The 17,991-nt window shown below is 44.7% G+C and overlaps 1 protein-coding gene across 1 annotated transcript in view; it reads left to right on the forward strand.

Moving 5' to 3' along the window:
* The first annotated feature begins 564 nt into the window (after positions 1 to 564).
* The window catches only part of C7 (complement C7), a 36,000-nt gene continuing 18,573 nt past the window's right edge, over positions 565 to 17,991 (forward strand). The window contains exons 1-10 of the mRNA XM_080972516.1: positions 565 to 799; positions 1,161 to 1,216; positions 3,968 to 4,040; positions 7,370 to 7,511; positions 8,476 to 8,629; positions 10,426 to 10,564; positions 12,140 to 12,274; positions 13,197 to 13,440; positions 15,150 to 15,263; positions 16,717 to 16,883. Coding sequence (XP_080828642.1) covers positions 794 to 799; positions 1,161 to 1,216; positions 3,968 to 4,040; positions 7,370 to 7,511; positions 8,476 to 8,629; positions 10,426 to 10,564; positions 12,140 to 12,274; positions 13,197 to 13,440; positions 15,150 to 15,263; positions 16,717 to 16,883 — 1,230 coding nt within the window. The 5' untranslated portion in view covers positions 565 to 793. The remainder of the gene's footprint in view (positions 800 to 1,160; positions 1,217 to 3,967; positions 4,041 to 7,369; positions 7,512 to 8,475; positions 8,630 to 10,425; positions 10,565 to 12,139; positions 12,275 to 13,196; positions 13,441 to 15,149; positions 15,264 to 16,716; positions 16,884 to 17,991) is intronic.

Below are 17,991 nucleotides of genomic sequence, written 5' to 3' on the forward strand. Positions count from 1 at the left end.
TGCTCCTGCCAACCTAGCAGTTTGAAACACGTCAGAGTGCAAGTAGATAAATAGGTACCACTCTGGCGGGAAGGTAAACGGCATTTCCGTGCCCTGCTTTGGTTCGCCAGAAGTGGCTTAGTCATGCTGGCCACATGTCCCAGAAGCTGTACACCTTGGCCAATAAAGCGAAATGAGCGCCGCAACCCCAGAGTCGGCCACGACTGGACCTAATGGTCAGGGGTCCCTTTACCTTTACACTTTCTGGCAGTGACTCTCCAGAATTGCAGGCAGGGGACAGTCCCAGCCCTACCCAGAGGTGCTGGGGATTGAACCTGAGATCTGCATACCAAGAAGATGCTCTGCCACTGTGCTACTCCCCTAAAGAGCCCAGAAAGCAGATGCCAGTCAAAGTCGTAGACAACACTGGTCTAAATGGATAAACAGTCTGACATGTTGCAAGGCAGCTTACTAGACTCTTAAAAAAAAAAATCACCAGGGCTATATTCCACTCCAAGCCAAGCTTTGTTTTATAATCTAGTTCTTACTATTTTAAGATACTTGGGCAGTTACAGGAACAGGCTGTTAGTGTCCCTAGAGGAGAGGAGATGGGTTATTGTTAACATTCCTCCGTATTGCTTAAGGCCTCTCTTGTGAAAGAAAAAGCAGAACCGCCAGGCAGGCTTAGTCGCCAGAAGTTTTGAGACAGACAGACTGACGACGGCTCCTCCTGGTTCTAAATTGCCTTCTTCTCCCAGAGGAGGAATGTTTTCTTCGCTGCTAGTTGCCGTGTAGCTTGAGCGTTTCTCCCAACATGAAGGTAAGGCAATCATTGAGCCAATTTCTGCAGATGAAACCCAAGTCTAATGCAATATTCATTTATGCAAGGCATATGGATGCAGAACTACCAGGATGTAAGGAGGGGGGAGTGTCGATGGGGACATGTTGAGTTGCAATAACTGGAACCTTTAAATTCAGCCACACAACTTTCACAGCTTCTTGCCTTTGAGTTCTGCCTGATTTGGATGCGATCCTAACCCCATTTACCTGGGATTTGGCTCCCTTGCAGTCAATACAAGTTGCTTCTGAGTAGGCATGGTTAGGCTTATGCTGTTATACTTGGAAAATCAGTCCAAATGTGAGCCAAACAATAATCGAAGCCTTCCCTTCCTTCTTTTTAGGCCCTTGGAACATTCGTTCTGATGGCAATTGTGGGCTCCTTTCCTGCTTTTTCAAGGTGAGCGGTTCTTTGGCACTTTGAAAAAGGATGAGCATATATATTCAGCATGTATTTTCCCCTGTTCAGCGGTAGGGCTTGAGTAGCTAGTATAAGTTTAGGATTGAGGGTGATCTTTCCTTCTTCTTATCTAGGTTGCCAACTTTTTTCTCTCTCTGGTAGGGCTCCTGTGCATTTAACAGCTGCACGATAGGCAGAAATTCAGCTGGTATAAACAGGTAGACAAAGGCTATTGCAAGGGAGGGGGTGGAATCACAAACAGAATTCCTGCTTTTAATGCAATTGTTAAAGGTAGAAGTCCTGGACACTGATGGCTGCACAAAAATTAGAAATTCAAATCTGTGATTTCCACCACCCTGCAAGAGCTCTATGGGGGGGAAAGAACCCCATAGCTATTGCATGTGCAATCTCCATATGAGATTTTTCATATTAAGATAGAATCATAGAACCATAGAGTTGGAGGAGACCTTGTAGACCATATCTTCTCACTCCAACATCCCTAACAGATCACATCTACACTTATACTACTTTAGCAGTCACGGCTCCCTCCAAATAATCCTGGGAACAATAGCTTTTAAGGGTGCTGAGATTTGTCAGGAGACCTACAATTCCCTGCAAACAAACCACAGTTCCCAAGATTATTTGGCAGAAGCTGTGACTGTAAAAGTAGAACAAGTGGTACCACTTCAGTTTCTTCAGAGTAAACATGCTTTGATACTTGCTGCACATTTCCCAATGCCAGGAAGCACTGCTGTACAGTGGCACCTCAGGTTACATACGCTTCAGGTTACATACGCTTCAGGTTACAGACTCCGCTAACCCAGAAATATTGCTTCAGGTTAAGAACTTTGCTTCAGGATAAGAACAGAAATCGGGCTCCGGCAGCGCGGCAGCAGCAGGAGGCCCCATTAGCTAAAGTGGTGCTTCAGGTTAGAACAGTTTCAGGTTAAGAACGGACCTCCGGAACGAATTAAGTACTTAACCTGAGGTACCACTGTACTTTTGTAAAATCAATTGCTGGTGAAGCTGCAGCAACCACCGGCTGTGCTGCTTCAAACTTCCATATGATCTGCTACATAAAAAGCATGGCCTTGTGCAGTAACAGAAGGGGGAAGAGCTGTGGCCAGGCAAGCAGAGAACTGGAGCAGCCCAGCAGCAAGGCAAGAAGAGCAAATGGCTTTTCTCAATACAGTCTTATAGTGGGGATAGCAATCTTCCTGCACCTCCATTAATTCTCTGTTGTCCGTAGGACTTTCTCCTCCAAATCACTGCCTTCCCACACTTTCTCCTATATCAGTCTGGATTTTCTCTTACCAGGGATACTCCAAAAGGAGAGGGAATGAGAAAATCTGGATTGAGGAAGAAGAAAGTGTGGGAAGGCAGTGATTTGGAGGAGAACGTCCTACGACAAGGAAGAATTGATGGATGCACAGGAAGCTTACTATTGGCATCATATGACCATATGCATGAGCCTCTCATCAGCAACATGTGCAGCCTAATAATAATAATAATAATAATAATAATAATAATAATAATAATTTATTATTTATACCCCGCCCATCTGGCTGGGTTTCCCCAGCCATTCTGAGTGGCTTCCAACAAACTATTAAAATACAACAGTCTATTAAACATTAAAAGCTTCCCTAAACAGGGCTGCCTTCAGATGTCTTCTAAAAGTCTGGTAGTTGTTTTTCTCTTTGACATCTGGTGGGAGGGTGTTCCACAGGGCAGGTGCCACTACCAAGAAGGCTCTCTGCCTGGTTCCCGGTAACTTGGCTTCTTGCAGCGAGGGAACCACCAGAAGGCCCTCAGCGCTGTACCTCAGTGTCTGGGCTGAACGATGGGGGTGGAGACGCTCCTTCAGGTATACTGGACCGAGGCCATTTAGGGCTTTAAAGGTCAGCACCAACACTTTGAATTGTGCTCGGAAACATACTGGGAGCCAGTGTAGGCCTTTCAAAACCGGTGTTACATGGTCTCGGTAGCCGCTCCCAGTCACCAGTCTAGCTGCCGCATTCTGGATTAGTTGTAGTTTCCGGGTCACCTTCAAAGGTAGCCCCACATAGAGTGCATTGCAGTAGTCCAAGCGGGAGATAACCAGAGCATGCACCACTCTGGTGAGACAATCCACTGGCAGGTAGGGTCTCAGCCTGCGTACCAGATGGAGCTGGTAAACATCTGCCCTGGACACAGAATTGACCTGCACCTCCATGGACAGCTGTGAGTCCAGAATGACTCCCAGGCTGCGCACCTGGTCCTTCAGGGGCACAGTTACCCCATTCAGGAATCTTAACCACATTTACTCAGAACATTCTCCCAAGGAAATGTTCATAGGGCAGTAGCAGCACAGGGTTGCAGCCAATGCTACTCCTTCTCAGAGTAGTCCCACTGATGTTAATGGACATGATTAACTTAGGTTTGTTACCTGGATCTGCTCTGAGCGGGACTGACTATAACTCATAGTTTATATAGGGACTAGGTTGGAAGGGGCAGTGCTGAACAGGATGATTGAGATGCAGGCCATCCACTAACTCTGGGATTCCTCAAGATTACATTGTTATGAAGGAAATCAACAACTTTTCAAAACAGACAACTACAAGATCAAATGGGAATCTTTCCGAGACCTTCCTGCAGATGCTTGTGATTGAACCTGGGAACTTCTGCATGATCTTTACCATTGGGCCTATGGTCCTTCTCCCAATGTTGAAACCCTGACAACATTTTTCTTTCTCCCCATATAAAATCCAACAGGGCTTCTCCAGTCGATTGCAGCTGGAATCCATTTGGTCCTTGGTCAGAATGTGATGGCTGTACTAAGACTCAGGTACAGTATAAATGTGTGCCATTTGTACGCTACTCGGGTAGTAATAATAATAACAACAGCAATCTTGTTGCCCAATATTTTACCCAATATTACCCAATATTTTGTTACCCAATATTTTGAGGATCATATGTTTATTAATAATCATGAAATAATTGCATTATAGAGGTAATTTGTTGATTTTAAGTGATGGTTACGGATTAAGATCTAGGACAGGAATGGGCAGACTTGCGTGATGCACTTAGTTCTTTTATTAATACTCCAGTATCTACCAACCAGAACCAGGTGCAAATAGCATATACTTAAAATTTTAATGACACATACACACACACACACATGGTGCTTTGAAGTACATTCTGAACCCTAGGGGATTTATTTTCAGCACCAGAATAGAACTCAGCTTAACCCTTTCATGGGAAATCCTTTTAGCTTTCCTTCATTTCAGCAGTCTAGTTGAGATGGGAAAATCATTTTGTTATTACTGTTAAACGACTAAAAAATTGGAAACCCTGGCCAATCTACTGCAGATCTCCCAAAGATCTACCAGTAGATTGCCCACCCTTGGTCTTGGGCACAATCGTTTGGGAAGTTCTCCTGCTCAAGTGCCTTGGAATGGGAACTGCACAGCAACACTGCTGAGCTTCTGCACAGCCTGTTATTTCAAAAGGGTTTGCACAGGAGAACTTTCCAGAGGATCGTGCCCTAGATAAGGGGCTCCCAAACTGTGGTCTTCAGGCCAGCAGATGACCTATAATGTATCTGTGGATTTGTGGTTTAAGATGGGAGATGGTATATCCATCATATTAAATTGGTGTTTGATTGTATTTTTGTTGTTTCTTTTATTTCTTATACAGTGGTGCCTCGCAAGACGAAATTAATTCGTTCTGCGAGTTTTTTTCGTCTTGCGAATTTTTCGTCTTGCGAAGCACAGTCAAGTCGCAACTGCACCTCTTCAAGCAATGCACCCTGGGTTTTAAGAAAAAGGAAACAAACTTGCAAGACGTTTTCATCTTGCGAAGCAAGCCCATAGGGAAATTCGTCTTGCGAAGCAACTCAAAAAATGAAAAACTCTTTCGTCTTGCGAGTTTTTCTTCTTGCGAGGCATTCGTCTTGCGAGGTACCACTGTATTGTATTTCATGGCAATATGAATCCACAATTACACGTTAAGTTGCAATACAATGAAATACAATGTATAATTGGGGGGGGGGAAATAAAAATACACTTAGTATCGTACTACCACAATACATTAAAATTGCTACATTGGGCAGAAAAACCATTACAGGGTCCAGCAAGAAGACACTCTGCCATTTGCAAGTGGCCTGTGAAGAGAAAGATTGGGAACTGCTGCCCTAGATCTTCTTCTGCAATCATTGCTTAAAGTCATTCTTCTCCAATCACTACAGGTGCAACCAGAAGTCCTGTTTATGAGCATTCATTCATTTATTTTAACTTGGGAAGGTTAAATGATGCTGGCTATTTGAACATTCATTCTGATTTGTTTGTGGGAAGATTAGACAACATTGTGTGATGGGTAGCTCAGTTGTTACAGCATGAGACTCTTTAATCTCAAGGTCGTGGGTTCGAGCCCCATGTTGGGCAAAGAGATTCCTGCATTGCACATAGCTGTCAACTTTTCCCTTTTCCCTTATTCAGAATAAGGGAATTTCCCTTAAAAAAAAGGGAAATGTTGACAGCTATGGCATTGCAGGGGGTTGGATTGGATGGCCCTTGTGGCCTCTTCCAGATCTATGATGCTGTGATTGTGGCAGAGCAAGTGTTATCCCACACTTTCCAGTGTATCTTTCCCTACAAGGCATCTCTAACTGTGCAAAGTTAATTTGCCAGTACAGTGGTACCTCGGTTTTCAAACACTTCCGTAGTCGAACATTTTGGAACTCAAACGCCAAAAACCCGGAAGTAAATGCCTCAGTTTTCGAACATACTGAGTTCTCCATACTGAGGCTTCCATTTTGAGGCTTCTGCTTTCAGTTTTCGGTTTTCAAACGTTTCAGAACTCGAAGGGACTTCCGGAACGGATTACGTTCAAAAACTGAGGTAGCACTGTATATGACTGAATCCCACCTGAAACACCCTATACAGTGGTACCTCAGGTTAAGTACTTAATTCGTTCCGGAGGTCTGTACTTAACCTGAAACTGTTCTTAACCTGAAGCACCACTTTAGCTAATGGGGCCTCCCACTGCTGCTGCGCCACCGGAGCACGATTTCTGTTCTCATCCTGAAGCAAAGTTCTTAACCTGAAGCACTATTTCTGGGTTAGTGGAGTCTGTAACCTGAAGTGTATGTAACCCGAGGTACCACTGTATTTCACACCTCAATCTTATTTATCTTTACTCATAAGTAAATCCTACTGAGTTAAGTGGGACCACATGTGCATAGGATTGCTGCCTCACAGGGCAATCCTATGCGTGCCTATGCAGGCACAAGTCACATTGTGCTCAATGGCGCTTACTCCCAAGGTATAGGATTGCAACCTCAGCTAGCTAAACTACACTACTTTAGCTTTCCTATATTGATTAATTTCCTCGCATCTGAGTTCTCTAGCAGAGGATATATAAATCCAGGAACAGACAGCCTATAAACCAAACTGCTGTTTTTCATTTGCTGCTGATGTGGCCAAATAGAACCGCCTGTTTTCCCCACAACAATAACTCTCAAATTAAAATGCAAATTATTTCCGTGTTTATATTCTTCGCTGGTTACTTTTACAAGATTCATTGCCTGAGTAGCTGAAATGTTTCTCGGTTAAGGCAGCGCCAGTGAACAATCCAAGTTTCCTTACCATATTATTAGTTAATTTTCTCTTTAAGCAAACTCCCACACCATAACATGTGGTCTAGCAATACAGAGTTTTTGGCCTTCAGTAACCAACGCAGGGAAACTTAATAAGGATTTCTGCTTGAGTGACAATTTGAAACTGGGTCTCTCTTACCCAAATACAACACTTTTGAATATGCGGCAGTATAAAACACACATGGGTAGGGTTGCCAACTTTTAAACCAGATCCTACTCCCACGCCTTATAACAGCAGCTTGTTCTGCAGACAGGTGCACATGTGATGTTGCCAGTGACGCAATTAGGACTGCACTTTGGGGATGAAGTTCATGACTCTACATCTGACCACTGAGAGCGGCAGATGATAGAAATAGAGGCAAAAAGGCCCAGCATTGACCTACCTGCCTCCACAGGAAATTTGTGACATTCTCCTTTCTTCAAAGGGCACAAATTCAGAGCTAACATATCATCTGCCTTGCCCCTGAGAGCACCACCGGAACCTACCTCTAACCTAAAGGATTGCTTTTTGGATTTAGATTCGCAGACGGACCGTAGCAGTTTATGGGCAGTTTGGAGGACAGCCATGTCCAGGAAGTTCCTTTGAATCCCGTCCTTGTGTTCCTACGAGAGGGTGTCCAACAGAAGATGGATGTGGCAATCGTTTTAGATGTTCATCGGGTACGTCGCTTCAGGAATCCAACTGACCTGTTCATTGTCCTTTCCAACTCTATAATTCTATTATTCTATGACTGTTCCACAGCAGAATCTGATAGGACCAAAAAGGGGGAGATATGGGAATGCAAGTGTAACTCTTTATTATGATTTTTACTATTCATATACACACACACAGAGAGAGAGTTCTTTATGCAGGGTCTCTAGAGGGACTCACAGTAAGTGACTTATACACTGGTAAATAACAGAACTCTCAGGCATCAGGTAACGGCACATAAATATTGTTGCCTGCACCCCAATCTCTGAGCTTTGAGAGACCCCAGGAGTTCCAGTGCTTACCCAGGGTACAGTTTCCTTGGAAGGAAGGTTAATGGAGACTTGATGTCTTTAGGATATATGGTTTTATTTACACATATATACAACCTGAGGTTTCCAGAAAGCCCCTAAAGGGCCTGCCAAGGAAATTTGTGCCTTGTCACAAAGGACAAATAACTAACCCAAAAACTTAATGGGAGGTGGGGGCTGGCTTTCAGTTCCAAATACCAAACCAAAGCAACCCATTTCACAGAAAGGAAATTCCAAGACGCTTGGAGAAACATGTCTATCCACAAAGCCACAAAAAAATGGCAAAAATCTGCTGATCCATTCCCAAACATAAAACAAAAAGGAAAGAAAGAGGACATTTGAAGGCTGAAGCTTTGCTTTCCGCTCAGCCCAGCATTGTCAAAGAAAAGAAAAACCCAACAAAATATAAAATAAAGGAAAGAAAGAAAACCAGGAGAGGACAGGGGCCTCCATAAGTACCAAGTGAGTTATTTTGGGGCGTTGTGGTAGGTGATCCATGAGATAGTCATGTAGGGGCCCCACCTTTCCATGATGGAGGAGGAGTCTCAGAGGAATCAGTTCTGTTCTCTAGGGGGGTGCAAGAGTTTCTTCATCATTCCTATGTTACCTGTCTTTATGGCCATAGGGCAGTGCATTAGCAAATCCTTGGTGTGCAATGGAGATCACGACTGTGAGGAAGATGGCGCTGATGAGGACCGATGCGATGAGATCAAGACGGTGTGTGAAAACACCAAGCCACCTCTGAAGCCGCCTCCTAATGTAGAGCTTACAGGAGCAGGGTGAGTTCTTTGTCGTTCTTATTCATTTTGATGGTTATCTATGAGTCACAACAACATTTAGCTTCTATATAGGGCAAAGCGTTTATGTCGTTTCAGGTCTTCAAAGCATTTCGCATCAATTGTCTTGTGGCCATATGCAGCGAGAAGGTTATCTTTTCATGAGCGTTGTAGTTACTTCTTGGACAGGCCATTTGGCATCTGTTTTGAGGGGTCCTTAGGGAGGGAATTGCTCTTAAGGGGCCCTCCTCCCAGAGCACAAAGACCATTTCTTTCTTGCCATTGTTGTTGCTACTGCCCATTTCCCTGTCTCTCCCACTGAGCCTTACCTTCCTTGCCTTCCTCAAAAAGAGAACAAGGCACCTGGGCCGACTTTAGCATATGCGCCGCCAGGGTGCAAAGATTCGCTCAGCGCCCCCAAATTAACTTTTATTGAGCTTTTTTTGGGAGGGGGAAGCCAAAGTTGACCTTTTTTTAAGGGGGGAATCGCTCACCTGTAACAACCATGCAGTGGGGGGGGGGACTGCTTTTGTTTCCTGACTTGTCGGGAATATTTGATGCTACAGAATAACAGAGCGATGGAGACTTTCGCTCCATTGCTTTTCACTGTCGCTGATCGAAAGGGACCGGTATAAAGTGGTACCTCGGGTTAAGAACTTAATTCGTTCTGGAGGTCTGTTCTTAACCTGAAACTGCCCTTAGCCTGAAGCACCACTTTAGCTAATGGGGCCTGCTGCCGCCGCCGCACCGCTGCTGCGTGATTTCTGTTCTCATCCTGAAGCAAAGTTCTTAACCCGAGGTACTATTTTTGGGTTAGCGGAGTCTGTAACCTGAAGCGTCTGTAACCCAAGGTACCACTGTACAGTAGGTACTCCCCAGAATTCAGTGACTGGGTGCCCCACACCCCTTGCATCACTGGGTAAAGACGGCCCTGCAAGGCACAAAGAGGTTGCTACTGCTGCTCTTGTCACTGCTTGCTTGAGCAGCTACAGCAAGGCCAGGAGGCCCCAGAGCTCCAGAGGCATGGGCCTTGCATGACAATGTAGACTTCTGACCAGAAGCGCCATCTTCTCAAGTTGATTGTGGGGGCCCACCGAGACATCAGGACATCAGACGTCACGCATGTGATGTCATAGGAGGGGGCAGAGTTGAACAACGTACAATAATTGCCACAGCTGTTCTTACAAAACACTTGTGGGGTAGGCCAATATAATAATCCCTATGCTGCAGGTGGGTGAGGTATACTCTAGCACCTCCCTGCAATGGCTCATAGGAACGGTCACAATGAACTACTGCTGCTATTCCTTAGCTCTCGGTGGATTTACCAAAACTTCAGCATAAATGGCAGGTGATTATTTCAAAGCAAATAAATTACAGGCTTTATGTGTCCCCGTGGCCTTGTTGGTGACCTCAATTCAGGCTGAACACAGGAGGAGAAAAAAGATGCGAGGGGATTGACCATTGTTGTTTGTCAAGTTGCATTAATTTTACCTAGAAATGTAACATAGCAGGGGCAGTTGCCATAGAGATAAAATGCATTAGAATTATCAGGTGCTTGCTCTTTTCTGTTGACACACTCCAGGGGAAACATTTTGTTTTATTTTCCCTGATGTAACTTGCAATGGCAGGGATTTGCATCGTAGCTCTGCCAGTACAAAATCTCATTACAGAGTGCCCTGTTCTTTGCATTATTTAGTTTTGGAAGTAGTCTGCTGATGTATGCTAACATTTAGTTAACAACTGATGTTTCTAAATCCTGTGAACTTTGCAATCTGTGTCCTGACTCTGATTGGTTGCAGCTTTGACGCTCTTACGGGTGAGAGCAGAGGTGGAGTCATCCATACTAAGAGCTTTGGCGGCCAATGCAGAAAAGTGTTCAGTGGAGACCAAAGAGAATATTATCGGCTGAGTGACAGTGTCCTTGCTTACACATTCCAGGTGTGTTCGATTGCTTGTTTTTCAGTCACAGTATCATCTGAGGATAGGAACAGAAGCAGCCCACTGGCTGGGGGGGGGGGGGGCAGAACTTTAGCATCCTGGCAGCTGGGTCTCTGTTGCCTATCAGGCAAGGCAAAGAGTTTGGTGCAGTGCAAACACACTGGCAAGAGAGCTGGATTGGCTCAGCTGTTGCATTTGCACCTTGTTGAACTACTTCCGCTATGTTCCTCCCGACGACCAGTAGCAACACACCTGTATGGAAGCTAGTGTAGTGGTTTTGTCCCACACTGCAAACTGCTTCTAGACAGGAACATAAGAAGCTGCCCTATACTGAGCCAGCCCGTTGGCTCATCTAGTTCTCTTTGTTCTACACTGACTGGCAGCTGCTGTCCATGATTTCAAGCAGGGCTCCACATGAACATGCTGACACCTGAATCTGGGACCTTCTGCATGCAAGCAAATTCCCTACCACTAGTATACAGTCTTTTTCATGGGTGGCTCAGTCTGCTTCCAGTCAGAGTCCATTTTTCATGTGTTCATTCACAAGTCTATGCCAGCTCTTTTTCTCAATTTAAAAAGGACCGAAAAACTTAAAATGTCCTCATCACGTTTTTTATTTTTATTATGGATTCTGTTTTTTGTTTTTTTATGTTGTGAATCGCCCTAAGATCTACAGGTATTGGGTGGTATACAAATAATAATCATAATAATAATAGGTATACAAATATAAATGTTTTATCTCAATGCACACATTTTAAAAAGCACTTTATTCTGCAATATGCATTTTGGGTATGTTTTTAAAGCTGAGAACTGTATTGCAATGTAGAATGTGTGAAACCCATAGCATAATTATTTTATGAACCAGTGATTAGTCCAGGTGATGTGAATTAGGTTGGTTTGCTTAAAAATACAAGCTGAACAACGTTTTTTTTAAATGCAAAGGTGTGTTGCGGGAAGCAAGAATGTACATTATCTTTAGGGTTCAAGTTCAGCCATACTGCATGGACACAGCATTTGTCCACACTTTCTAGGCAGAGGTCCACAAATGCTCCGTCTCCGAGTGGTTTTTTAACCTTGGCTTTCCCCACTAAAACCCACTCTTTAAAGCTGAATCGGAGCAGTCAATTTTGGTTTTCCGTGGATGGATGTTTACTCCAATTGAGCTTTAAAAAGCGGTTTTTGTGGGGAAAGCTCCAGAGCAAAGAGAGGGGCTTGGAGACAGAGCTTTAAATTGTGGGCTTTGCCTGGAAGGAACAGAGGAAAGGCAACTCTGAAGAACCTGCGGTACAGCACAATAACTTTAAAGAGAAAGCATGTATCTGGCAGTCACGACAGAATTGCTGGTGCGGGGGACAGGTGCTTTATAATACACTAAATTTTGTGTAGTTTGTGGATTTTTAGGTTTAATGTTTCACACACAATTTTGGGTGGCATGAGTTAAATTTGTACCTTTCCTCAAGAAAATAGCTAGCATGGAGGTACCTAATGTCTGGGCTGAGAAACAATATAATTGCCAATATTTTATTTATTTCCAGAGAATTTTATATATAGATACCTTTTGCTTCTTTTTAATAGGTGACCATTCAGAATGACTTCAGCGCTGAATTTTACAACAGTTCCTGGGCATATAGAAAACACACAGAGAGGCTTGCAACTGGAAAAAATTACCACCGGGAAGAAGAAAAAACAATTGAAAATAGCCATTCAAAGGTACCCAGTGTTCTGCGTAATTTCTTGCAAGCAATTTCCCCAAATTTAATGCATTTTTAATGTTATTTTCACTATTTGTGTGCTTTAATACAGAGTGTCTATTAATATACACAGTTATGCATGCATATCGTAAGTTGGAAACGTGCAAAATTTAAAGGATCACTGTGCTTTGATTTGCGTTCTGTTTTGCACACCAAATTCATGTCAAAATGTGAATAGAACTGAATTTCTTCCCCATCCCTCACCATCCATTACTGCAGTGGTTTTCAACCAGTGTGCTATGGCACCCTGGGGTGCCTTGAATGATGGTCAGGGATGCTGTGGGCAACACTGGCCCTCTTTCCTTCCCTCCCTCCGCTGATGCCCTCTTGCATCTCTGCCTCTCAAAGGCTTGCACAGCTGTTTGTTGCAGCAGCCCTGGCTACAGACTCCACAGTAAATGGTGCCTCTGGGGCTGGCCCAGGGGGTGCTGGTTGCCAGGAGCTGAGGCGGCCTTGGGGCAGGTGAAGCAGCTCAGAGACTCAGAGACCAAGCAGAGCAGAGAGGAGAGGAGGCTGAGGAAACATTCCACAAGGAAGGATGTTCGAAAAGAGTGAGAGGCTGCCAGCTCTGCAGGCAAGGGGTGATGTAACAGAGCTCCTGAACCCCACAGGGGTGCTGCAGAAATAATGTAGTTGGTCAAGGGAGCCGTGGACCCAAAAAGGTTGAAAACCTCTGCATTACTGGATCGGGGAGTTTGAAATTTCAGTATTTCCCTGTTTGCTGAACTCTGACACCAAATAGCTAACCAGCATGTGGAATTCAGCAGTTAACAAAGAATTCTTTATCCAGGAGATATCAGCTGTAAATTGCTCTTTTTATAAACATTTTCCTACTATTGTAAAACAACTGCCTGAGTTCTATATATTTTTTGCTTTCCTAGAGTAATCTGCTCATGGTTATCGAAAACAGTGTGGAAGTTGCTCAGTTCATCAATAAACAGCCGGAACTTCTAAATCTTGCTGAGCCCTTCTGGAAAGAGCTTGCTAACCTTCCCACCTTCTATGAATATAATGCATACCAAAGGCTGATTGAACGTTTCGGAACACATTTCTTGCACTCTGGATCTTTGGGAGGACATTACAAAGTTCTGTTTCATGTTGCTTCAGACAGTGCAAAAGCACAAGGTAGTGTACCGGTGCACTCATTCCCAAATAGTAAAGGAGTGAGGTAAAGGTAAAGGGACCCCTGACCATTAGGTCCAGTCGCAGACAATTCTGGGGTTGTGGCAGTCATCTCGCTTAACTGGCCGAGGGAGCCGGCATACAGCTTCTGGGTCATGTGGCCAGCATGACTAAACTGCTTCTGGTGAAGCCACAGCAGCGCACGGAAATGCCGTTTACCTTCCTGCCGCAGCGGTACCTATTTATCTACTTGCACTTATGACGTGTTTTCAAACTGCTAGGTGGGCAGGAGCAGGGACCAAGCAACGGGAGCTCACCCCGTCACAGAGATTCGAACCGCCAACCTTCTGATCGGCAAGCCCTAGGCTCTGCGGTTTAGACCACAGCGCCAACTGCAGTATAAAGGAGTGAGTTTGGGAATAAAATGCATTCTATTCTTGCATGCAAGCAGCAGAGAAACCCCAAAACATTATTCTCTGTTTATATGAAATGCGGAGGAGCCCTTAACCTAGTAAGCAAGAGTAGAATCTAGTTTTAGAACACTTCCAGACTGTCGCTGTTTTGCGGGTGGGATACAATGGTGTAAGGTAAAGGGGACCCCTGACCATTAGATCCAGTTGTGACCCACTCTGGAGTTGCGGCGCTCATCTCGCTTTATTGGCCAAGGGAGCCGGCGTACATCTTCCGGGTCATGTGGCCAGCATGACTAAGCCACTTCTGGCGAACCAGAGCAGCGCACGAAACTGCCGTTTACCTTCCCGCCATAGCGGTACCTATTTCTCTACTTGCACTTTGACATGCTTTCGAACTGCTAGGTGGGCAGGAGCAGGGACCGAGCAACGGGAGCTCACCCCCGTCGAATCCCCGTCGCGGGGATTCGAACTGCCAACGTTCTTATCAGCAAGTCCTAGGCTCTGTGGTTTAACCCACAGCGGTGTATCAGCCATTAAATTCACTCTCTGTTTTCCCACTCCTTCCCACCCGCAGAGGACCCTCAGAATGCGACTATACTCTTACTTCAGAATATACTGGTTGGAGTTGTTGCTACAAGAGCTCAGACCCCCTTTAAATCACTGGAGTCCTTGGCGTTGATCCTGTTTCTTACCCCTATTAGCTGTATGATCCACAGATCTCCTGTTACAGGCTGCCACTGGTATATCCAAACCTGTTTTTCTCCTCCCACCTTCCTTTGGATGCTGCTGTCACTCACCATTTTTACCTGATTTCCTCTCCCTCTTCCAGAGTCTGGGATACTTACCTCTTTTGTTAGCCTTCCTCCCCCAAGATGGTAAAAGATTCATGCAGCTAGCCTATGTAGGTTGTGACACTACCCATCTAAATGGCTATTCATCTGCGTCTTCATCTACTAATATAGGTGATGTCAGCATCTTCATCTCTGCTTGCCAGCTGATTTCTGGCAAGTTGTGCTTGGCCTTGATGGAACCAGAGACTGGAGTCACCTGTTGATGGTTCCTTTACAGTTCTGTTTGAGACCTTAAAAAAATGTGTAGGCTGCCTTGAAGCCTTTCGCTTAGGCAGAAAGGTGGGGTGCAGCTCTTAATAAACAAGCAAATCAGTAAATAAATCCATCTTGCTTAAGAAGTTCCAAGCTACCTTGGGACCCAGTTCTGTGGGACATTTTCCTGCACATTGGAAATGATTGCATCGATCGTTCATTGATCATCAAGGTTAATGCCCATTTCTTGGCCTAGGTTTGAGCATGCTGGACATGCACAAATGCACTTCATCAGGGTGGAATTTTCTGTTCGTAAAGAAGAAGAAAACAGAATGCAACAAACTAGATCAACTGCTGCAGCAATCTTCAGGTAAATAGTTGTGTGTGTGTTCTTGGAGAGGCTTCCTGATCAATAGCAGTCGTCCGGCTTAACCGATTGGAATGTTTCACTAAAGCAAACAGGAGCCTGCTGGTCCTACTGTATTCAGCTTCGCAGCTCCCTTGTCTCCAAGGGCACAAAGAGGCAGAGCAAAGAGCACATGGGGGCCCTTCTCTGAAGGAGTTTAAGACTGCTGGGGAAACAGGTGGATGAGGAGGAGATGCAGGGGGAAGTGCGAGGCTCTGGCAACTGCTTAACTGAGGCCAGTCTTGCCGTACGTTTCTCTGTTTGTATTCTGTTTCACTGAGCGAAAAATCAACTTGACTGCTTGTCTCCGAGTCTCTGTGCTGACCTGCAGCTGAACCAGCCCTGACCCAATGATGGCCCCCAACCTGGTGTCAGGAGTTCAGCCTACACTCGAGTACGACCCTGGTAGAGACACATGCCTGACTGGCATGTTCCCTCCCTCCTGATCGATCGTTCGGGAGCTTCATAAGCTTTCTTCAGCCCAAACATCACAGCGACCGATGCCAACAGACACCGGCACACTTAGGGATCCACAGAGTTTGTGCAGTTGCATAACAGAACCCCAGCAACTCAGCATTTTGGCTAATCTACTTTATTTACATATAAACACACACAGAGCACTGCAACATGGCTCCCTCTCTCTCTAGCATCAGACAGCAAAGAGAGAGAAAACAAAGGACAATAGTCCCACTTCACGGAACGCAGTAACACAAACATCCTGTCTCCGTCACTTCCCACTCTGTGGAGTCAAAACATATACCGTCATGTGATAGACAAAAATCCCATGACTGCAATCATGGAGCAGGAATTCTAACACTTGGATGGCTTTACAAAGAGAGTTAGAAACAGTCATGGAGATGGCTGTGCTCTGTCTCCAAGGTCAGAGGCAGCCATGCTTCTGAATATCAGGCGCCACATTAGGGAAGAGGGCTCTTGAGCTTGAGTCCTGCTTGTAGGTTTTCTATAAACCTCTCATTGGCCACTGTGAGAATAGGTTGCTTGACTAGATCAGCCACTGGCCTGATCCAGAATGCTCTTCTTTTATGTTCTTATACTATACAGTCGTATGTTGGAAGTCGAACGGAATCCGTTCCGGAAGTCTGTCCGACTCCCAAAACATTTGGAAACCAAAGCTCGGATTCTGATTGGCTGCAGAAAGCTCCTGCAGCCAATCGGAAGCCCCGTCGGACGTTTGGGTTCCAAAGAACATTCGCAAACTGGAACACTCACTTCTGGGTTTGCAGCTTTTTGGAGCCAAAACATCTGAGTACCAAGGCGTTCAGGATCCAAGGTACAACTGTACTTAATTTATATGTTCTTAAGTCCATTTAGATGTCAGTTGTACGTGCCACGACACAACTGTTTGACAATATAAAACGCTTGTTTTTAAAATGCTGTGCTCTTTTTGTGCTTCCAGGTACCAGAAGCAATCAGATTCGAGCTGACCCGTTAGTAGAGGGAGGAAGTCCCGGAGCTGTAGCTGGGCTAAGCTACATGGACATAAATGATCCTGTGGCAAATACGCAACGATACTCCTTCTGGGCTAGATCGGTGTCCTATTCTCCTAGAGTCATTAAGCAAAAGGTAAAACTCTGATTTGTGTGATTTATTTTTTTTATTAGATGAATCATTCTCACACAGTTAAACGCCAGGGATTTTCAGCACATGAAGTGGGAATATGCTTCTGAATACCAATTGCTGGAAGCCAGAGGAGGAGAGAGAGATCTCTTGTTCTAGAATCCTTCTTTTAGCTGTTCAGCCCCTGTGAGAACAGGATGCTGGACTAGATGGACCATTGCATTGACCCAGCAGGGCTATTCTTATGTTCTTATCATGCTTTTTGTCATTGTTTCCAACCTTCAAATGTTGATCTCATCTTCTGCACAGAGCTTACACACATGCCACTTGCATGCTGCATGAACCCTAGAGATAGGTGCAACTGTTTCAGCTACCCTCATTTTTCCAGTCTTACATTCAGTTCTCCACAAAATGCCTCTTTATATGTTCTCCCAAAAATTAATCAGCGTTTTAGTGCATTTATCCCAATGTAAACATTTTTGTATGCCTAATTTTGCCTAATAGACACATTTCTGCAAGCAATTTCTCCTAATATAATGCATTTTTGTATTATTATTTTTTAAGAATGCTCAGAATTTTATGCACACTTCCCCCCAGACATGTGCATTTTCCTACATATTATTTGGTTGGAGAATGGCATCGCAAAGTTCAGAGACGTGCAAATTTCAAAGGATAGTTTGGTTTCGATTTGCATCTTGGTTTGGGGGTTGCAAATTAGATCGGTTCGCAGTTAATGCGAACTGAACCAAATTTCTCCCTCATCCCTGAGTGTGATCTGGTGCACTGCAAAATGCAGGCTTCACTCATCACACACAGAGAGCTTATGTGGATATCATGTGTGCATGCAGAGGCTCTGTTTTTACAAAGGAACAATCAATGCTTGGGCATCAGGAGCAAGGCAGTGGGCATGATGTTGAGCATCCTTGAGTCGTGACCATCTGAGAATGTCTATTGGCTTCTTATAAGTGCAAAAGGAGGACTCCTACTGGAAGGCATCATGAGGGAGGCTTATGCCTTCAGTTCAATACCACTCCATATATCCTGAAACAGCTCTACCATCACTGTCCCTGACATGGCTACTGCCACCCAGATCTAGACAGGACTTCCATTTAGT

The sequence above is a fragment of the Podarcis pityusensis genome (assembly GCF_964106645.2).
Source record: "Podarcis pityusensis genome assembly, chromosome: 11".
Classification (NCBI taxonomy): Eukaryota; Metazoa; Chordata; class Lepidosauria; order Squamata; family Lacertidae; genus Podarcis; species Podarcis pityusensis.